Source organism: Pestalotiopsis fici, assembly GCF_000516985.1.
Source record: "Pestalotiopsis fici W106-1 unplaced genomic scaffold PFICI_Scf_15, whole genome shotgun sequence".
Classification (NCBI taxonomy): Eukaryota; Fungi; Ascomycota; class Sordariomycetes; order Amphisphaeriales; family Sporocadaceae; genus Pestalotiopsis; species Pestalotiopsis fici.
In genome coordinates this window covers 306,337-328,320 of record NW_006917105.1, presented here as the reverse complement: position 1 = coordinate 328,320, position 21,984 = coordinate 306,337, and the positions used below count along the sequence as shown (strand labels likewise).

Below are 21,984 nucleotides of genomic sequence, written 5' to 3'. Positions count from 1 at the left end.
GGTTTGTGATTTGATTATTCGTGGGAATCGGGTTCACTCTTGGAGGATCCATTGTTGTCCGCGCAGGATACATTCATTGACTGACATCTAGACTGTGACTTGAAGAGAAGAACAACCCAACGTGTATTCTGCACATGTGTATTAGTTATACCTTGGAGAAAGTGCAATGTTAGCACGTATTCTTTTCGATTTTCGACAACCACGTTGTTTGGCACAAAGCAACTGCGACTGCATGCCCAACGTTCTAGAAGTAATACGTAGTGCATGGATGGCTTGGGCAAGGCAAACAGAGAGCGCCATGATAAACACAATTAAAACAATAGACAACAACCTTATTGCTCAAGACATTCAGCCCTTGACCGCCATCTCTGTCGTCTCCAAGTACATTTTCCGGGGCATCTCAGTGTTTTAAGTCCAAATTATCCCATTATACCATGCTTGCATGGTGACAGCCAGACCAGTGTATTTGTAGCGTAGCATTCAATATAAGACTCCCTATTTTTTTTCTCTTCTCCTTCCCCACTGACCATATCGAGGCTGGCCTCAGAAACGAATTTGGGAACGAATTTGCAACTACTCCAAGAATAGATACCAATCCAAATGGATCAAAGTCAGAAGTGCAATAGTAAAAAAAATGTTGATTCCCAGCTGCGTTCAACCAGGCAGCAAGCCTTAGCGGCACAAGGAACAATGTATTCTTCCTGGCTCATCATGTCCATTCACATAGAAAAGAGCTTTGGCTTGGATACCTGATTGAGCTACGACCAGAGTGCCCTCTAATTACGACACAATGCTTGATGAAGCCAGTCTCTTCAGTGCTTTCTGGCTATGCCGTCGCGTGTGACAAGTTACACTGATGTGACCACAGAAAAGAAGATGTAGAAGTACATGAGCATAATTCAAAGTTGCTTGTATTTAATGGCCAGTACTGTTGGTGTTTGATCAAAGATCTCACGCAGATCGCTTCAAGTAGATGGACTGGGCATTGCAGTATGCCTTCAGCCCACCAACACCCCATTCGTAGCCGATACCGCTCTGCTTATGGCCTCCAAATGGGGCGTTGGGTTGGACTTCACCGTGACAGTTGATCCAGACGTTGCCAGCCTTGAGCCTTCTACCGATACGCTCGGCCTGCTGTGGGTCGCGAGTCCACACGGATGCTCCGAGTCCCATGTCCGTGTTGTTTGCCCGCTTGATGACATCTTCTTCATCGGACCATTTGAGTACCGGGAAGACAGGACCTGGGGCCGAGGTTAGCACGCAAAATATTTTTGCTTGCGACAGTCTTCATCTTGATCTATTCATTACATACCAAAAGGTTCCTCCACCACGATCCTCGAGTCCTCGGGAGGGTTATCGATAATGGTCGGCTGGATGAAATACCCCTTTTCTCCAACGTTCTTGGTGGTACCCGTGGCAATGTTGAGCTGCGTCTTCTCAATGTCCTCGAGAAGGTTCTTGACGCGCTCAAACTGCTGCTGGTTGTTGATGGGACCGAGAAAGGTGCCCTCCTCGTGGCCGTCGCCGACCTTGAGCGACTTTACAAAGGCCACCATAGCCTTGAGCACGTCGTCGTAGACGGACTCATGGATAAAGATGCGCTTGATGGCGATGCAGATCTGTCCCGAGTTGGCCAGGGCCATGAATGCTACACCAGGTGCCACCTCGGCTGGGTTCACGTCGGCGCAAATGATGGCCGGGTCGTTGCCGCCAAGCTCGAGCGTCACCCGCTTCAGTGTCTTGGCGCAGCTCTCCATGACCTTTTTGCCCGTCGCCGTCGAGCCCGTAAAGGAGACCTTGTCGACGCCCGGGTGGGCTGTCAGCCACGGTCCGAGATTGTCATCGCCGCTCAGGGCCTGGAACACGCCCGGTGGGAAGAATCGCTGGCCCAGCTCGGCGAGCTTGAGGCCTCCGTAGGGTGTAAAGGGAGAAGGCTTGAGAATGAAAGAGTTTCCCGTTATAAGAGCAGCTCCGATCTTACCAGCAGACAGCTGGATAGGAAAGTTCCAAGGAACAATGCCGACGGCAACGCCAAGTGGTGTGTATCGAGTAATGACTTTCTTCTTGTCATCATCCTGAAGAACATCTTCTGGCTCAGGAAATTCAGCAAATTGGCGAAGCCACTTGACTGCGTCGGCAAGCTCGCCTTGGGCGAATGCTTTCTGGCTTTAAGTATTAGTCATGACTCAAGAGCATAAATTCATGCTACACGCAAAAGAAGCCGTTGGGTTATGGGAGGAGAGGGAAATAAAAGCTCATACCGGTTTGCCCTGCTCCGTCACCAACTGCTTCACAAAGTCCTCAGACAATGCTTCAAGGGCGTCCGCATAGTCCTTGACAGCTTGCGCACGTTCTGCCCATGGAACGTTGGCCCACGACTCTTGTGCCTTCTTGGCTGCCTCAATGGCCTCGTCAATGTCGGTTTGGCTGGAGACGGGGACTGGGTAAAGCTCCTCAAATGTCGAGGGGTTGACAGTGCGTCGAGTTTCTTTCGTGTCTACCAGCTTGCCATTGATGACATTCTGGAACTTGGTAAAGTCCAAGGGCTCGGCGCCTTTAACATTGCCGTTGGCTGCCATTCTTCTTCTTCTTTCTTTTGGTCGGTCAGGTAATAGTAGTCAGGTGTTGATTGCTTGTTACTTGTCGATCCAAGCCAAATTTATTTGGCTCTGAGTTATAAATCTAGTTTCTCACAAGAGCACAAAGAGGTGGCAAGTACTCACACCACCTGGTCTCTCTGGGCGATGCTTTATATATGAGTACCGGCATCCTAAATCTGGGCAAGCATTGGCACTCCACCACCTCCTCCTCAAAAGATGAGCGATTGGCAATAAAGCAAACACAGTTTCGCCGCGGCTTGAGGAGCTGCAATCCCATCGACCCCAGCTTTGCAGCTTGCAGCCAATACACTCAATCGGGACAACAGCCGCGGACAGTGTAACGAAATTTGCCGAGGCTGTGATCAAATCAACTTGGCCTTCTGAGGTCATCGCGTGGCTGTCGACCCATCCGCTATTCGCTCGCCTTCGCCCTGCCAAGCCTGGATACTCCAACGCGCAGCTTCCCATACCCCAGGATGAACCAATCTGGGACAAGCTGCCCGCTATACTTTCTGTCAACTCCCATCACTTCCCCGCACGACCACTCTTTGCCGGGGGATATCGTCTGTCCGAGCGGCCGCAGAGGACCGACACCCTTCAATAGTGTGTGCAAGACGACAAATGTCAAGGACCAAAGTAGAAGGGGTAGTTTCATTCCCTTCAAAACTTCTCATTTAACCATTGCCAGCAGGTGAGGCAAGCTAACCTAGATACATCGCTAGTGAACCTGTACATTATCCACGCAATCTTCATGAAAGTGATTGGTGGTTTGCCAGAAATATTAATTGACGGCTTCCTCCAATGGCCTGGTATATCTAGCCTCACAATTTTAAAAATGATATGAATGAAATGCTGTCAACTCGCATTCAGCCGGCCACTCCACTGCAGCAGTGTATCTCAGAACTCCATCACCCAACTTTTCTCGTCTCTCAATCGCCATATTACAACCAAGGTCAAACAATCTGGCTCCATCAATCGGGGTATCAATGAGAATTCTGTATTCAGCAGTCTACCGTATTTTCTTGTTTGTTCCCTAAAAAAAAAAGAGGTTCTAGGGGAAAAGACCCAAAGTCATGCCATTATTTCACCATCGTATCAAATATCGTGATCTATGCGTGATTCACCGCTATCCATTAACTCCTTTTGTCCCATCATGTGATTGATAATTACTCCAGCTGACCAATACCCAGGTTCTCGGGCTCGGCCTTGACTATCCGCAGGGTGTTGGTGTTACCCATGCCACCCTTCCAGCCCTGAACGACCACGACAGTATCGCCTCTGGACAGGACATTAAGCTGCAGAGCGTTCTCAATAGCCCACTTGATGCGTCGGTCGACATCCTCTTGCCAGTTGACCTTGCTGAAGTCGGGCTTCTGCTCGGGGAAGAAGAATGGGTAGACACCACGGTACAGGTGAGCGTACCGCGAGGCACTCTCGTTTCTGGTGACCATGAAGATGGGGCAGACAGGGCGGTACTTGGACAGCAGACGTGCCGACTCACCCGAGGTGGAGAGGACGATAATACCACCAGCGTTGAGCTTGAGGGACGAGTTGACGGCATCCATGGCACAAGCCTCAACAACGCTCACTGGGGGCTTGATGTTCTTGGTCAACTCGTAGTAGTGGGCGACGTAGGGAATGGTGTTCTCGGCCATGAGACAGGTCTTGTGCATCTCCTGGACGGCATTCTCGGGGTAGAGACCCTTGGCAGTCTCGCCGGACAACATGACACAGTCAGCGCCATCGGTAACGGCGTTACCAACGTCGGAGATCTCGGCACGAGTGGGACGGGGGTTCTTGATCATGGACTCGAGCATCTGGGTAGCGCAGATGACAGGCTTGCCGGCCAAGTTGCACATGGCAATCATCTTCTTCTGGGCGGCAAACACCTCGGCGGCAGGAATCTCGATACCAAGGTCGCCACGGGCCACCATGACACCGTCAGTCTCGCGGAGGATCTCGCGGAAGTTGTTGAGACCCTGTCGGTTCTCGATCTTGGCAATGATCTGAATGTGCTTGCCCTGCTCGCCGAGAACCTCACGAATGTCGCGAATGTCCTTGCCGGATCGGATGAAGGATGCAAAAACCATGTCGACATTGTTCTTGACACCAAACTTGAGATCCTGCTTGTCCTTCTCGGAAAGGGCAGGCAGATCGACGTCGGTGTTGGGCAAGTTGACACCCTTGCGAGAGCTGATCATGCCGCTGTTCAGGGCCTTGACCTTGAGGGTCTTGTCGTCGACAATCTCCTCGACCTGGAAGGCCAGGATACCGTCGTCGACGTAGATGATGCGACCCTTCTCGATGACCTTGGTGATGTTCTTGTAGTCAACGTACCTATGGGCGATTTCAGTTAGCAAGTGGTGGCCTTCGCAGCAGCTGTGATGATCGCTGGGGCCGGCTTACATGTTCTTGGTGTCGCAAGCGGTAGCATATTGCTCATCAGTGGTGATGTTCATGATAGTGCCGGCCTGGATGGGGAGATCGGCGTCGTCCTGAGTGTTACCGGTTCTGATCTCGGGGCCCTTGGTATCAAGAGCAATGGCAACCTGGCGGCCAGGCTGGACCCTCTCGGCCTCACGAGCATTGTCAATGACAGACTGGTGGTACTCGTACGAGCCGTGAGAGAAGTTCATACGAACAACGTTGAGACCAGCAATTCGAAGCTTGTTGATGGCCTCGACCGAGTTCGTCTTGGGGCCGATTGTGCAGATGATCGAGGTTCTTCGGAGGTTTCGCTCGGGAGTATAGGCGGTATCGAGGGAGGCCAGCCACTCGATGCGACCATCGTTGGCCAGGTGGTCGGCGGCGGTAACGACGACAGACATGGCGCGCTTGTGAGGCATGTTAGCGGAATGGATTTGGAAAGATGTAGAAAAGTAAGTGATGCAAGTATCAGGTTCAATAGATGGAGAAAAAACTGATGGCAGCGGAGGGACTGAAGGTTTTACTGAAATGCTCGTTTGGGAGGTCAAGTCTGGTTTGTACGATGCCCAATCACTCGGTATCCGAAGCGTTACAAGAACCCCAGCTGAAGCCAGCAGTCTCAACCCCCGGAAGGAACTGCAGCCCTGTTGGAGGGAAACCCTAATTTGTGCCCCATCGCATATGACGTTGCACAGCGCGTGTCATTGGCAAGGCCAGGTACAAGGGTATGTTGCCGCCTTCTTTGCTTGTTGCAAAAAGCAATGTCGTGGCGTCACAGGAAAGGCAGGGGGAAAGGGAAGATGTGGTAATTGGCAGCCGGACTTGATATAGAGCCAAGATGCACGGCAAAGGTGCAGACAGACCACAGAGGGTTGTTCTTGTTGTTCACTTGTTTTCTTTCCACTTACCTTGTGAATGAATGAACGGAAGTAGATGGGTGATGGGTTTTGAGATATTCCAAGCTGAAGATGCAGAGAACAGAGGAGGAGAAAGCTGCGCAGATTGGACACCAGACTGGTAAATAAACTCTTCTGAGGACGGTCGGCCTTTTTGTTATTTGTTTGATTTTTTTTTTCCCTTTCTGCCCCGTAACCTTTGGCTTTTGGGGAGCTCCGCGTTTGTCATAAAAAAAAAGTGCCTCACCAACCAAAAAAAGGCCAGGTTGAGACGAATCCAATCCAATCCGATTCGGCGGTTGCTTGTAGCGGGACGCAGGACGAGGGTCCCTGCTTGGCGGACTTGGTCTTTTGCGCAGCTGCCCCTCCAACTAGTGTGGTGCCGCCACAAGGTCCAGTCCCCCCTCGTTAGATACCCTCCGTAGATCTTTGGACAAAAACCAACCAGAAAAACAAGGGTGGCTTTCTTCTCAACTTTGCCTCATATGCAGAGAAGATATTGAAAGTATGGAGTAAATGGCCTTGCCAATTCACACCTGTGCATCAACATCCAATGGCACGGCCACGAGGTTGGGAACTGAGGCGACTTGACCAAGCCAAGCTGTTTCTGACTCTCCCAAGTCTCCATCTTTGGCACCGCCAGGACCTGCTGATAGTCTGTCTCCCTCCCCAAGCGTTGCTCAAGCGTCTCAACGTTTCCGTGTTTCAATTCGCTGTAACTCAACTCTGGGCAGGCTGCTGATCTCCAGTCATTCCTCCACGGTCCACATCCAACCTGGCAAAAGCTGGGCGCATGGGCTTCTCTGTCTTTCCTCTAGTCCGTCTTGCTTGCCATTCTGGCCATCTGAACTTATCCTCCTTCTCCGTCAGAGAGTACCCAGTGTCCTTGGTAAAAGGCCAGCCGTGATTGATGAATGCCCCCCGCCCATCTAAGAACGAACATTCAAGCCGGCGGACCCGGTCCATTGCCATGGCCAGCGACGAACATGGCAAGAGCTTTTCATTAGACAGTGTCCAATATCGGTCCTTTCATCGGAGATGCGGCCTATGTATCCACTAGAATGAGGTCCGATAAGATAAGAATAGCGGCCCTTTTTCTCTTGGATGGTGGGATGGTGGGGGTTTGAGCTTCTGGGTGGGGCTGGGGGGACTTTTGCTTCGGCTGGGGGTCAGTTCATCACGGGGCGCCAAGAGGGCCAGAGGTGGGCTGTCGGACGGTTCCTAGCGCTAGCGCACAAGGTCCCTAAAGGTGTACCCTGGGCGTGAGCTGCTTGGCTGCGTGGTTGCTGCTGCTGCTGAAGCCCATCTGGTCTGAACGCCAGTGCTGGGCGGGCAGCGGGCAGCCATCCGCTGGCACTGCCAGCACTAATCTTGCCAGCCTGGGCCAGAAAACATCCACTCTAAGGCACAACAAGTGCCATGGCAACCCAAACGGGCTGAGGCGGGTGCTTAGCAGGCCCAGTAACGGGTGGTCGGTCGCATGACATTAGCGCTCTCAAAGCCGCCTGAAGCACATGCGGTCGGGTCCAGTCCAGATCTTCCATCATCGCAACACTGCGCATCAACAGACGCCGAAATCAGCATCCGCCGAGCCCTTGCGAAGCATCATCCAAAACGACCGCTGAAACAGTCGGTCTCTGTTTGCAACATTGCGCACATCTCTGCCTAGCAAGAACAACAAAGTCAGCCCGCATCTTCACAGGAAAAGGTCATACATCGCCCATCATGGTTGTGAGTTCGCCTTGCTCCGCAATGTCCAAGTGATGCTCAAAACGTGGATTCTGAACAAGTCTCTCTTTCAGCTAAACTTACTGACTTTTGGCCTTTGGGGAAAGCTCGGTCGATTAACCCACTATGCCGTCGATGCCGTTCTCAGTACGCTCTCGCCTCTCCTGCCTCACAACCATCGATTGTAGCACAAAGTGCATTGGCTTACCATCCTACGAACAGTTTCCACCATTCTGGCTGGTATGAGGCGCTCCACTGGTCTGACGTGAGTACATTCCTTGGGAATCCCAAAGGTTGAGGACGCTCAGCTCCTTCCGACTGAAGCTGTCAAAAGAACAACGAGGAGTGAAGAGGATGCTTCGACTGACTCGGGCCAAATAGCTTCCAATCGAAGCAGATCAGCGGCGACAACGCAGACACCAATAAGTGGATAGAGAAGTACCTCGGAGTAGGTGAATGGGTTATGGATCAGTCTGTCGCCATTGCCGGCTCGAGTCCTTGGTTCAAGCGCACTCGGTAAATGTTGGCTGTCTTGTGGAGATCCGGAATGAATGGGAAGACATTATAGTACCGCTGAAGAGGCCGAATTGAATTGGGGTATTATTTTGGGTAAATAACTCAGCACAACAGAGGGCGCAATCGGCGGCAGGAAGTAGCAGGAATGTTGTGTATTGCCTGCATCATCGCATCTTCTGAATGGCGTTGGGTTTTTGGTTGACTTTTAGTTTTCGGCTCATGTTATGATTGCACCTTGATTCCCATCGTAACTTTCTGGCTCAAATAAGTGCAACGGTGGCTAGATGGCCTACTCTTTGATAGGATTCCAAAGTCCTGATTTTTCGAATTTTGAACAAGATATACTACAAGAGGAAAATCGAGACGGCAGATACTTCTTTTGTGAGACAAAGTGTGCTCCCTATTTCCTTCCACCGATCTGGCTGCGACTCCATTCTAGCCGGAGAAAGTAGCCGAACTTTGCCGAAAGTCCAGCTTCTGGGTGATGGAGATCGGGGGAATCTGATTTTGGTGCACGACCCGTCAGTGTCCAGAGCCCAGACTACCATTCGAGTGAGCACCCCCATGAGAAACCCATTCCTAGGCTTAGCTTCCCACGATCGAGGATACAAGAATCAAGAGAAGATGGGAACGCCAAAAAAAAAAAAAAAAAAAGAATTCATCCCTCGTGGTTGACTCAACTGAGTAAACCCAGCATGCAGACTGTTCAGGAGCGACACAAAAGAGCAAAAATCATCACTAAGGTTATAGGACACAGAGATCATGCCAGAACACCAAGTTCAAAGTTGTGTCAATACTCTGAGCCTTCTCAGGCCAGCTGTGATGTCTATCAAGCTGCATACTATTCTATACAGCGTCCGATGTACTCGGGTCTTTGTATACTCATAGCCAAGGGACAGGTAAAATGTCGAGTCGTATTCCACAATGTGAGACCGAACGTGTCCTTGAGTATGCAAGTGAGCACCATTTTATCACCAATCTAAGTGCACATAGAATTCCCAAGCCAAGCCATCTTTTATTGCAGCCTTCTGAGGACGACTACAATTGGATATACACGTGATTTGAATAAGGTGCTTTGTCATGTACAAAGTATTGGATCTAGATACTGCACACCAAGCTTAGCGTGCATGTTTTACTCCAACTCTGCCAGTGCTGTGCAAGTATAACCAGGAAGTCTGCTCGGTTCCTACAGTGGTAGGGCGACAAATGGTCATGCGTTGCAAAATCTGACTATAATATGGATTGGATGCATGACTTCTAATAACCTGGTGATATTGGAGTGCCAGGTTAGGTGGATGCATGTCTCGGCCGTCCACAAGAAGGCCTGGGACTTCACTAATAAGGTACCTAGCAACTGTGGATAGTGGGCACATGTCAACAGCTCGTGAGCTCTTATCGATAGCCTAAGGTACCTAAGCTGAGCAAGGTGAACAGGGGTGTTGGTACTCCGTAGCTAGGTATGTAGGTAGGTAGGTAGAGTAGCGTGATATCATTTGGCCTCACGATTCCAGTCAGATCACCCTTTCGTTCGCCCATTCATCTCTAACAGATTTACCCATTGCCCTCACAGCTTTTTTCTTGGGACGCTGTCGCAACAGGCCAGCTGTCTTTTAGTAGTTTCAGAGCCTCCCCCTTCCGAATATTCACTACGACCATCAGGTCACTGATAGTGTTGACAACCCGACTGGGGATACCTGGCTACCTAGACTTGCCCACTCGTTAACTGTGTCGAAGCCATCGCAAGACCAATAACACCTTTGGCGCCGCTTAAACTACCTCGTACCGAAATCGAGACTTCAGAATCTAGAATAAGCATGTCAAAATATTGCAAGTCGTCACGTAGAGCTCCCTACTAGGAGGTGCATGAACATGACTTCAAGATCCTCATTTGTTCCACGACTGTCCCTTGGTGGGCATGGCGGCTCGATGCTCGCAACCAATCGGCGGCAGCGCGATCATTCCAACGAATATGACCTTTCCGAGCTGTCGCCTCGCCCCTCCTCACCTCTCCTTTCTCCCGACCACGTACGCGACTTTGGTTTCGGAGACCCTTATGCCTATAACGAACACGAATCTGTCGCAACGTCGAGCAAAGGGAAAGGAAAGGCAAAGGCAGTTGCTTACGCAGATCAGGGGGAGCAGTTCCCTCCCGTAAGCGTCGTGGATCGGATGCGCATGTACCGTGAGAGCCAAACAGTTGCCAGAGCCCACGAACGACAGACCTTGGACGAAGCCAGGAGAACGGGTAAAGGGCCAGTGTGGCAGCCACATCGTCCGGCGACTTACCGAGATGATGATAAGACGATGCCTCGATCCCAGCAAGCCAGTCCGCTGTCCGACCGCGATAGGCCGAAAAATCTAGGCGCGAGCTTCATGGGGTTTCTAAACCCCTCTCCCGCCACTTCAGATGTCGGTTCTGCCGGAGACATGGACATTACGTTTCGAACCATCCGGCGCCGTGAAAAACAGATTCAGAAGGAGCTACAGAGACTCCTAGATGCCCAAGCCGAAGCTCTAGATCAAGGAGATGCTGCTACCGGCCCTGGCAGCGAGGGCGAAGATCGCGCCAACGATCCCCATGGAACGCCCCGCGCATTGTCTTCCCCATATCGCTCCCGGAGCGTGTCTTCGTACGAAGGCTCGCCTGCCCCTGCAGTGGTACCCGTTCGGCAGCCAAAGCCGAAACCTCTGACCATACGACAAGTTCGAGCCTCGATTGCGCGCTCGATGGCCATGCTCTCAGACTTAAAAGAAGAGGAGGATGCATACATAGCTTCGGCTATCTCCAGCCGCAAGGTTGCCCTTGCCCGGGCAAATAAACTCTCTAATCAGCACAAGGCCATTGCTGCCGAACTGCAAGCACTAGAGTCAGATGATCCACTTCGAAAGGAACTCGATGGAATGAATCAGGAATATGGCCAGATTTGCGGGAATATAGACGAGTTGGAGGGCCAGCTGCGAGCCATGAAGCATCGCAAGCGTGTATTAGAAGCGCGCATGGAAGAGGTGCGAAGCGAACGTGAAAGTGGGCTGAGCGGCTATAGGGGCGCATTGAGAGAGGCGGAAAGAAATATTGGCCAGATGATGAGAATGCCGGGTGTCAAGGTACTTTCCCTCGAGGACACTGCCGAAGTCACGGAACCCGGAAGCCCCAACAGCACGATCAAAGAAGGAGATCTTGAACGGGCCCTGAATGGCCATGAGTTCCTGCGCATGCGGCCTGAACGACGTACTATAGCTATGGCCAAGGAGTGGTGGGAGGGCGAAATAACGCTTCTGGACCACCGCAAGTTGGCGGTGGACAAGGAGCGGGATGCGCTATCCGAGGGCTCCGAGGTCTGGGCCGAAATAATGCAGCTTATCTTGGACTATGAGAGAAGACTGAGGGCTGCTCTCAGTGAGTCCATTCAGGTACGTCCGGGGAGAGGCAAAGAGCTTGAGGGGGACCTCTTTCGTGGTCAATACGAGGACCTTCGACGGACAACCAAAGAACTGGAAAGGAACCTGCAATTTGTCGAGCAGAAGGGCTATAACTTGTTGGTGGCTGCCATTGGAGCCGAGCTCGAGGCTTTTGCAGAGGGCGAGAACATTTTAGCGGGCTTGATGCGAGCTAAAGGATATGAGTTGCCCCGGGAGTCTGACTTGGTGAATGTCGATAAGAATATTGAACATGACCGGCATGAAAGCCGTGATATCAACGACAATTCGGCCAAGAACACTGGTTTCCAGCTCCAGGAGGATCAAGACCTTTCTGGCAGTGTCGTCCGGCGGTGGGGTGGTCAGTCAGAAACTACTCACGCTGAGGAAGAAACCGTTGATGGTCGGCAGAACGAGAATCCCCGAGACATGGCTGGTGAAAGCCATGATGGTAGAGACGAGAGCGACAATGAAGTCCCTGCCGATCTCCTCGTGAGCACAGCCCACGCAGATGAGAGCGAGGACGAGCATTTGAACGAAGTGCCAAACGAGTTCTTATCCGTGCACAGCTCATCGTTGGAGGCGAAAGCGCAGCATTTCGAAGAAGACGAGGAGTCGCATGAGAACGAGGTTCCTCCAGAATTACTTAACGAAGTCACAAACAGCCACAAAGAAGATGGAGTGGATTAGGTAAGACGTCATGATATTGGTTTTTTGGTCTTCATGTATGATTTGGTGAATTCAGTTTGAGGATGTTTGAGGATACAGCCAGCGTTGGATTTATTAATCAAAGTGTTTCGAAATACTACCGTAAAGTGCAGGATTTTATATGCATACATGTACGTGGAGAGAAATGGACCATCCACACAAAACGAGCCTAGACGATATCCGTTGCATTGGGCCGTTTCCCGGGAGGATAAGCCCTGTCCCTCCGATCCAAATGATAATCACTCCGTTTATTTGTCTTCTTCTCGTCGACTGGCTTCCAGCAAGAGCCCCAGTGCCGCAGGCAGTTGTCAGCGCAGTATGCCTCGGTGCTGCCACAGTAACCCCAGCGCGAGCAACAGTCACCAAACCCGCTGTCCTTGCAGACCTTGAAGGCTCTGTAAGCACATAGGCCATTACGGGACGGCTTGAATGGCCATAGAGCACCCGTCGTCATGGTTCTTGATGGCGTTGCTGCGCTCGTCATGAGTCGCGACGGCAGCAATGTCGGATTGGAGCCCGTACTCGAAATTGACATTGAAGGAGGGATATATACAGCAAAGGGGTTACTCTCTTCGTCTTTGGTGGGCGACGGAAAAGTTTGACCCGTGCTGGAAATACTGGTGGTATCTACCGTTGAGGATGGCAGAGACTGTGTGACTGGAATTGCAGGATTTAGAAGTATGCTAGGGGCAATAGTTGTTGTTTGAGCAGATGATATGCGAGTTGAGGTGGATAATGTAGTGGCGTCAAAGATTGTCATTCTTGAACTAGTTGAGATGCTCGAGGTAGTGCTTGTCGGCAAGCGGGTGCTCATACTCAAGGTTGAAGTGCTGGAACTACCAGTCATCGAAGCGACCGATAATTTCATGGTAGATGTCGATGCTGGGCTTGTAGTAGTCCTTGAGCCAGAAGCACTACTCATGGTGCTTGCCTTCGAGGTCACAAGACTTGTGACCTGAGTCGCACTAGAAGTGGTCGACGTGCTTTTAGCCGCAGTCGTTGCTGGCGAGGCAAGACTCGACACTGAACTGGTAGACATGGTTGATGATCGAGGACTGGTGCTGGATGAGCTAGACACGGTGTCATTTATAAGCTTAATACTCTTCCAGCTCCCACTCTGATCAGTCCACTTGTAATGCTTGGCCGGGTTGTAATTCTTGATGCGGACACTTTTGACAAACATTGTGTATGGAACCGCCTTTCTGCAATCAATCATCTTGTCAGCACTGTCATTAGATCCCAATATTAATGTTTTTTTTCTTCGAGTCTTACAAATCAGTATAACCCCCGGCCCAGTTTCTTGTGCCATCATTCTGATCGGGATCGCCACCGCTCCAGATTCCCATTTGGAACTTGGATGGGGTCTGTGGATATTGGTGGTCCTTGTTGTCCGCATTGGCTGCCAGAAACGTCCGAATGACTTGACCATCAATAAGCCACTGCAGCCTCTCGGGTGTCCAGTCAAACGAATAGGTATGAAACTGTGTCTGAGGTCGAGTGCAGACTTGCCATTGGCCTCGGTCGTAGTTGCCAGTGATGCCCTTGGAAAAATAGTTATTTTGTACGACTCCATTGGGATACTGTTTGGCCAGGTTAAAGTCGTTGCCCGACATTTCCCAGTCAATCTCATCAAAGTCATCAGACATGAGAACAGCCGATGATATCATGGCCACGCCGGGCGAAACTTGCATCACAACGTCGACGCGGCCAAAGAAGATGTAGAAGTTGGTGAAGAGCTGAGGCGCGTCATATCGCTTCGCAAAGGTGAACTCGGCGCCGTTCTTGGCCTTGGTGTTATATGTGATGGTGGCGTAGTTTGATGTGCTCCAATCCTCATTCAGATCTGCCGGAGGGTTGGTGAAGTCGATAAAGTATTCATATTGATTCAAGCCTGGGTTCGGATAGCATGATGAATTCTGCATTGGATTGCAGGGCCAATATTGCCCGTCATACCGCTGCGCTGCCACGAACGACACGTATAATAGAGAAAACATCACCCGCGAAATCATTCTTCCTGGCATGACCTGTCGACTTTTTCCTGGGATTCATCAATTTGGGACGTGGCATCAATGACCCCCTCGGCCACATATTTTAGCCCTGCCACGAGCTCTTTCAAAACTGCCCGGCCCGCCCGTCTTTGTCAATTGTCATTGACAGGATTGTTGACAAAGGAGTCTGGTGGCCATTTCGAGTGTAGTCATCGAGTGTCACGACACTTTTGGTTGTTCTTTGTTCCTTCGCATAAGAGCCATTCTTTTCTATTCATGGTCAATTACCTACAGGCAAGACGAGCACCGTGCCAACTCCCAGCCCTGGGCCAAAATGGAGAGATGTCGACACGTATCTGTCGCAAGAATTCTCCCTATATTATTCCGAAAGACTGGGTGGCCGTCTGGCTGTAGATCTCGACCCAACCGTCCTTCATGCAGCCTCCCCAGAAAGCAGGTTTGGCAGATAGATCCTCGACGCGGGATGCGCACAGGCGGCTCCTAGCAACAGTCTTCCTGGCAGATGGATCGGACTAGAATCGAGTCTAGCAACAGAATGGTAAACTTACTTTCCCGCAGATGATCAGTTCTTGACGGTGGAGCGTTGGCTGTTCGAATTGCAGCAGCACGTGGTTAACTCCCCGTTACGAGTTTCCGAGCAGTAGGATCCTACAGACGTGTGCATTTTGCATGTGAAAACAAAACCATGGGCATGGCAGAATACGAATCGATTTTACGATGCCGATCAGATCCAAACAGAGAATTTTTCCACAAAGAAACATAGAGTTTTCCTCGACAGCCATTTCCGCGTGCTTGGCGTCAACGTTGCATTGAGGTGCCATGTGGGAACTCGTTGGGGGGCCAGACGAGCCAGAATGTAACATATGCGCGCGTAACCGGCAACAAGAGATTCGGAGACGCTTGCGAAGTAAATCGACGACTCTCGGTGATGGGCGATGAAGCACTGCTTGGCATCAGATAGATCTTCTTGTTCTTTCAAAAGGGAGTCATGTCATCTTGATATATGTCATACTCGCTGCTGAGGAATGAGTAGCAAGTAAGCTTTATGGACCGTGATTCAGCCACAAAGCCCGGCTTCGTTCGGGACAGTAATTAGTTCAGTAATCTGTTTGCAATGTCTTGGGCTCTCGTGACCATTTTTGGAATTCATGGCGCTGCACGAAGGGCGCGCCGTCCAAACGATGTCGTCGAGGCGTGGCTTTTTTTCCCTTGTGGCTCTCCCGCATCCCGCAGCCGTCCCGCCGTTGACCACTTGAATTTACCTGTGGACTATCCAGCAAAGAATAGTAGATACAAACAGCTCTAGCTTCATACTCTCGGGATACTCGGGTGACGTCAAATGCGCACGTATTTGCTATTACCCGAGAACGAGATTTCTATTCTCTTCTTTGTTCGGGTGCGGCTTCTACCGAGCGACGGCTCTAAGCCAATCGACAATGTCCAGTGACAAAGAGCCTTGCTTGGCCGGCTCCGAATTCCCCGCAAAAAACCAATACGCAGAATACTTCGTGTTAAAGTTTTGTTGACAGGCGGTCGAGCAAGGCGGAACAAATGCGCCTGGGGGGGTTTTTCTTTGAGGGGGGTCTTGGTGAGTCGTCTATTTGTTTTTTTCTCCCGCTCTCCCTCCCTCTCTCCCTTCCAAGGTGGCCCTAGTCTCCGCCGGCATTGAGCATGCGTGGCATTTGAGCATGGCATTGCATTGGGCTAATCCGAGGTTACGACCTCGAGCGTGGGGTCACAAAAGTTTGAATCCTGCTTTTACACTTTGACCCCCGGAATAACCAGGGCCAAGGCGGCTAACGTGGTTTGTTTGCGTCCCCTATTGCAACATGTGCAAGTGGTCATGTGCATGCGGAGAAAGAAGAAGTTGACGACGACGACGACAATACTTTTGCATGGGCAAGGGAAGTTGGAGATTTGCAGTCAAAGTCCCCCAGATTGCCAAGGGGGGGTTGAGCAGGAATCTCCAAGCGGAGAATGGCAGAATGCGGGGGATCGCCCAGGGTCTCTCCCCAATAGTACGATAGAAGAAAAAGTCGGGGAAGCCGGGCTATGGTCGGGCTCAGTAACTAGTCGTCTATTGGCAAAGACGGAATACTAGCAACATACTCTATCCAATCGAGACGCGGGAGAACGCCACTTGAGAGGTCGAAAAGGGTGTAAGCACGTACGCTGTGAGAGGGAGAAAAGCTCGAGATCGTCGTCCATCATCATCAAATAACAACAACATCTTCGTCATAATCATACTAAAATACGGCAAGGCCAGCGGCCAAGCGCAAATGGACTTTGCTACTTGGCTGCTAACCTGTGCCGGGCGTGAACATCCTTATTCCGCTATGCCATTGGTTCCGTCTATTGGTGCCATTGGTCTCAGTCTACAGCATGCCGCTTACATACCTCTGGCCACACTCTGATCTGTCCCTCAGGTCAGCCGCTACGCCGGATGCGGAATTTGAGTAACGACCTACAGGCTGCCACGGGTCACAGGACGAGCAGATCCATTCCATCGTCGTATGGCCAGCAGACTTTTGGTCCAGCAAGTCAACACTCGTCAACTCGTCAGCCCAGACTCCTAGTCGTCGATGCCGTTGGGTATTGGTGGTAAAATAGTGTAGTCTTGCTTGTGGATACCAAAAACTCTAGTCTTGTGCAGCTCGGTCTATACTCTACCTAAGTACTACCTAGCCTATAGCCCATCCGTCGAAAGGGCCTAAGCACCAGACCATGACAAAGAGCCGCAGCCAAGGTAAAGCCGCAGCAGCAGCAGCTCTTGGCCTGGGTTGGTCCACTCACCTCGGATGGCAAGACAATCATAATCATGACCATCATCGCCGTCGTCATACTACTGCTGGCGGAGATGAGTGCCGTTCGGGGCCGCTGGAAGCGCGTCATCCCCTCCCCCAAGGCTACCACTGCTTTGTTATGACCATCATGTGCACGGCCTTGAGAGAGAAATCTAGATATATATCATGCCCGCCCATCACATTCCCCATTGGTATTTAATATTGACATGAGATAACTTCATCCCCAAGCCTAGTCCACCATCAATTGTATATGGCTCTTACTCTGCATACAAGATGTGGTCTCTCCAGTCAATACTACCTGCTATAGCCGGTCTCTCGGCCACCGCCAGTGCAGCTGCCGTGCGGGATCCGTCCTTCTATCGAAACGCAGCCAGGCAGACAGGAGCCTTGGAAAACTATCTCTTTGCATACTTTACCAATGATACCATTGCTGGCGAGAAGATATACTTTGCCGCAAGCCAGGGCAACAATGCTCTCGACTGGACAGAGCTTAATAATGGCCAACCCGTCTTGACCTCCACCGAGGGTACAGGTGGAGTGAGAGACCCCTTCATCATTAGGTCTTTTGATGGCTCTACCTTTTATCTCATCGCCACCGATCTGTCCATCGGCTCGGGAACGTCGTGGGACTCGGCGGTGCGTCAAGGCAGCCGCTATATCGAGATTTGGGAATCGAATGATCTGGAGACATGGTCCGAGCAGCGCCATGTCCTCGTCTCGCCCGAGACGGCAGGAAACACGTGGGCGCCCGAGGCCTATTACGATTCAGACCTGGGTGCCTACATTGTCTTTTGGGCCTCAGAACTCTTTGATGAGTCTGACACGGAGCACACGGGCAGCTCATATCACCGTGTTCTCTATGCCACGACCACGGACTTTGTCACATTTGGAGACCCTGTCATTTGGGAAGATACCGGCGTCTCGAGGATAGATTCGACAGTCATTGATGTCGATGGTGTGTACTACAGATTCACCAAAGACGAAGGCGGTAGTGCTACGGGATGCGTGGATATCATCCAGGAGAGCTCTACAGACTTACTCGCCACCAACTGGACGACGGTCACCTCTTGTATTGGTGCCAACGCCGGGACCGCTGCCGTTGAGGGGCCAACCATCTTCAAGTCCAACCCGGATGATGTAAATGGAGAGAAATACTATCTCTTTGTTGACGAATACAGCGGGCGTCACTACCTTCCCTTGGAGACTGACGATATCGCCAACCCAGATTGGCAACTATCTAGCTCGTACAGCTTGCCTACTAGTCCTCGACACGGCACCGTTCTCCCCATCACTGCAGCCGAGTGGACAACTGTAACAGCAGGAACTGCACTCAAATCCCGATCCACACTGGTCAAACGTGATAGTCCTGTTCTTCCAGGCTATAACGCCGACCCCAACATTGCTGTATATGGAAGCACTTATTATATTTATCCAACCACCGATGGCTCCGCGGACTGGGGTGCTCACGACTTTTATGTCTGGAGCTCACCGGATCTTGTCAGCTGGACTCGTAGCGATAGCCCCATTCTGACGCTCAACGGCGATGCTGGAAATGTCCCCTGGGCTACAGGCAATGCGTGGGCACCAACCATTGCCGAGAAGGATGGCAAGTACTACTTTTACTTCTGCGGCCACAATCCCACATACGATGCCCAGAATATTGGTGTCGCAGTAGCCGATTCTCCCACTGGACCATTTACTGCACAAAGCGGTCCGCTAATCACCAACACCGAGTCCATTACTTCCTCGCAAGCCATTGATCCCGATGCTTTTCTCGACCCCGTGTCCGGAAAGTATTACCTGTTCTGGGGCAACGGCAAGTGTCTCTATGCCGAGCTGTCGGACGACATGCTTTCGATCAAGGAGGACACTATTGGTGAGATCACAGGCTTGACCAACTACATGGAGGGAACCTTTGTCAACTATCGCGACGGCCTGTACCACTTGACCTATTCCATCAACGACACGAGATCTCCGGACTACAAGGTCGGCTACGCATCTGCCACGAGCGTCACCGGCCCATACACCTACCAGGGCGTTGTCCTGCAAAAGGACGAGTCGCAGGGCATTCTCGGCACCGGCCACAACTCCATCATTAGCGTTCCCGGCACCGACGATTGGTACATGGCCTACCACCGCTTTGCCATTCCCAATGGCAACGGCACGGAGCGTGAGGTGACCATTGATCGCGTCACCTTCAATGCCGACACGGGCCTGATGAACGCCGTGGTCCCAACATTGACGAGTGTGGACGCCGAGACTGTCTCATGACAGAAACCCCTTGATGCCATGAAATTGTACATGAGATGGAAAAGTTGGTGCCAATCATGAGTTATGAAGATGATGATTTACTGTGTAGCCTCTCCACGGAGCGGACTATCATACCCAATAGCATTTTAATTTCAAAGTATTGCAAAACATGAATTTTTTCCAAGTATCTTTGGTGCAAAGTTACACGTGCTGTCTTCAGTTGATGGGAGCTAATAACCAACGCTTTCTAAGAGGGGTTTCTATCATTTACAACTAAAAATACAAGCTACTTTTAACAGTCCTAGATTGCTTTGCGCAGCCTCACATAACACTGCCTTGGCTTGTAAGTGATGCCTGCAATCGCGGAGAAGCCGGCGAGGTCCTCGGGACAGGGTAATAACTCAAAATTCCAGACAATCATTGTGAGCAATATCCTCAATTCAAGATAAGCCAGACGTCTACCGAAACACGACCTCAAGCCCAGACCGAATGCCAACTGTGGCCCGGCGGTGGAATCAAAGTGGTAAGCGGTCTCGGTCGAGTCTTCCGACGATGGGGCCGCAACAAGCCACCTCTCGGGCTTGAACGCACCAATGTCGTCGTTTCCCCAGGCGCGGATGCGGTTCTCCGTCTTGGCGAGCCGACTCGTCTCGCTCCGTTTGCTGTCGTCAATATCGAAACCGGGCTCCAGCATGCTGGCGCCTCTGCCCGAACATAGCACGACGGTGCCCTTTTTGATGGGGTATCCCAGGATCTCAGTGTCGCATGTGGCCTGTCTGTCCACGCCGGGGACCGTACCTCCGCAGCGGAGAATTTCTTCCATGACGGCATCGAGATAGGGGATGTCGGTCCCTGTAATCTCATCAATTGTCGGGCTGCGCTTTGTCTTGAATGCCTCCGAGTATGAGGCTCGCAGAGTCTCGCGGAGTTTTGTCTGGGACCTTGGGTTGGCGGCCAGAATCTTCATGCCCCAGAGAATTGTTGTGCTCGTGGTCTCGTGTCCTGCCACGACAAACCCAAAAGTCTTGAAACCATGGTCAGTATTGGGAAGGGGCAAATTATCACGGAGGGTACATTTCTCTCTTACCTCGTCCATCATCACTTGAGAAAAGTAGTCTGGAGCACGTCCATCCTTTGCTGCAATCTTGGTTTCTCTCTGCACCATGAGATCCACGGCCGACCGAACGTCCGAGTCGGCATTCTGAATCCTAGCCACGGCCGCCTTGAGCTCATCATTAATGTACTCGTTTTTCAACCTGAGCGCGGTACTGAATCGATCCTTTCTTGCAACCACGTACTTCCAGATGAGCTTGGCAAACGGTTTTCCATTGACCTGTTCAATTGCGTGGGCAACGTCAAACGTCGCCGTCACGGCCTTGTCCCTCGGCGCCTGGGGAAATTCCAATGGCTTGTCATGGTCTTTGCCGTCCCCGCGTAGCTTGGAAATGTCTTGTGCGCTCAGTCCCTGGAGTAGATGCATGTTTGGTGCTGTCGCGTTGCTTTTGAAACTTTTGCCAAAGGTAAAAGCAAAGATGGCGTCGAGTGCGGCGCCATAGATATCATCAGTGGCCGAGAATGGCCTCTCCTGAGCAACATCGGCCTTGAAGTTCCACAAACTGATGAGGTTGTTGACGTTGGAGTATAGATTTGGGCCGGCGACCTGATGCAAGAAAGGCGGCGACATGAGATCTTGCAGCAGCCGGCGGTGAGCTTTCCAGGAGCTGTTGGTGGGTTTCATAATGTGATGCTCGGGAGACACGCCACCAAAGAGGTCAGTCAGGAACTCGGAGCGGTCGAATTCCTTGCGCCGCATCAGCAAGTCTTGCGATTCCTGAAAGTCATTGATGATGACCATGGGTTTCCGGAAGGGGCTCAAAAACAATTGAATGACGGGCGAATCGTGGCTCTTGACCTGTTTGATAATATAGTCCATAAACGTCTTGTCTGTGCCGTTGATCTCGCGAAGCAGCGCTGGGATATCACCCATGATTTTTCGCGACGACTCGACATTGTAAGGAATTCCTGGGATCGGTTTGGGCAGCAGCCACTGATACAACAAATAGCAGCAAAGCAAAAGAGTGACGAACAAGAAGCCGAGTGGCCGGACTTGTTCCAAAGTGATTACTGGCATGGACGCCAGCTCTATTGACGATGTCATTTTGTCCACAGAGTCTCAGAATCTGTTGATACAAGAGATGGAGGAGTGAATGAAAAATTCATGTAGCTGAAAACTGCTCAAACTCAAACATATATACCAGTTGTATCATCTTGTTCAGCTCACACTCCTGGGGCTATAGTTAGTGGATTTCGGGTCTCGGTTTTCGATTCCAGACCCTGGTGCCAGGGGGGAAACACAGGGTACGGAATACTGGGTACTAGGTAGGTAATAAAATAGCACAACGCTGATTAGTTGCAACTTGAATCCTTCAGCAGCCTCAATCAACCCACCCCTGTCAGACACGTAGTAGTGCAATGGTCCCGCCAATGACTCGGGATTGTCTTATTTGGGTCAACGGTTGATTGTTTGTGCTGACTGGCCTTCCTTGTTTACCTCATGTAAGGAGGGACAGTACACACACCAAGGCAGCTTGACATTGGGATGTGGTGAGATTGTGTCTTGGTTGTGCCA

General features: G+C 51.3%; 6 protein-coding genes across 6 annotated transcripts; 2 read left to right on the top strand and 4 right to left on the bottom strand.

Moving 5' to 3' along the window:
• Positions 1 to 951: 951 nt before the first annotated feature.
• PFICI_15140 (uncharacterized protein) lies at positions 952 to 2,579 on the bottom strand (the record flags this gene model as incomplete). Its single annotated transcript, XM_007843721.1, has 3 exons — positions 952 to 1,241; positions 1,313 to 2,162; positions 2,262 to 2,579. 3 exons carry the CDS (start codon positions 2,577 to 2,579, stop codon positions 952 to 954), a joined length of 1,458 nt encoding a protein of 485 aa, XP_007841912.1.
• A 1,187-nt stretch (positions 2,580 to 3,766) lies between these two features.
• PFICI_15139 (Pyruvate kinase) lies at positions 3,767 to 5,428 on the bottom strand (the record flags this gene model as incomplete). Its single annotated transcript, XM_007843720.1, has 2 exons — positions 3,767 to 4,937; positions 5,007 to 5,428. 2 exons carry the CDS (start codon positions 5,426 to 5,428, stop codon positions 3,767 to 3,769), a joined length of 1,593 nt encoding a protein of 530 aa, XP_007841911.1.
• Positions 5,429 to 10,093: 4,665 nt separating this feature from the next.
• On the top strand, positions 10,094 to 12,274 carry PFICI_15138 (uncharacterized protein; the record flags this gene model as incomplete). The annotated part of the gene is made up of 1 exon (XM_007843719.1): positions 10,094 to 12,274. The coding sequence occupies one exon, from the start codon at positions 10,094 to 10,096 to the stop codon at positions 12,272 to 12,274; it is 2,181 nt and encodes a 726-aa protein (XP_007841910.1).
• A 187-nt stretch (positions 12,275 to 12,461) lies between these two features.
• Positions 12,462 to 14,214, bottom strand: PFICI_15137 (uncharacterized protein; the record flags this gene model as incomplete). The annotated part of the gene is made up of 2 exons (XM_007843718.1): positions 12,462 to 13,494; positions 13,565 to 14,214. The coding sequence occupies 2 exons, from the start codon at positions 14,212 to 14,214 to the stop codon at positions 12,462 to 12,464; spliced, it is 1,683 nt and encodes a 560-aa protein (XP_007841909.1).
• Positions 14,215 to 17,378: 3,164 nt separating this feature from the next.
• PFICI_15136 (uncharacterized protein) lies at positions 17,379 to 19,376 on the top strand (the record flags this gene model as incomplete). The annotated part of the gene is made up of 1 exon (XM_007843717.1): positions 17,379 to 19,376. One exon carries the CDS (start codon positions 17,379 to 17,381, stop codon positions 19,374 to 19,376), a length of 1,998 nt encoding a protein of 665 aa, XP_007841908.1.
• Positions 19,377 to 19,656: 280 nt separating this feature from the next.
• Positions 19,657 to 21,513, bottom strand: PFICI_15135 (uncharacterized protein; the record flags this gene model as incomplete). The annotated part of the gene is made up of 2 exons (XM_007843716.1): positions 19,657 to 20,379; positions 20,443 to 21,513. 2 exons carry the CDS (start codon positions 21,511 to 21,513, stop codon positions 19,657 to 19,659), a joined length of 1,794 nt encoding a protein of 597 aa, XP_007841907.1.
• Positions 21,514 to 21,984: the final 471 nt, after the last annotated feature.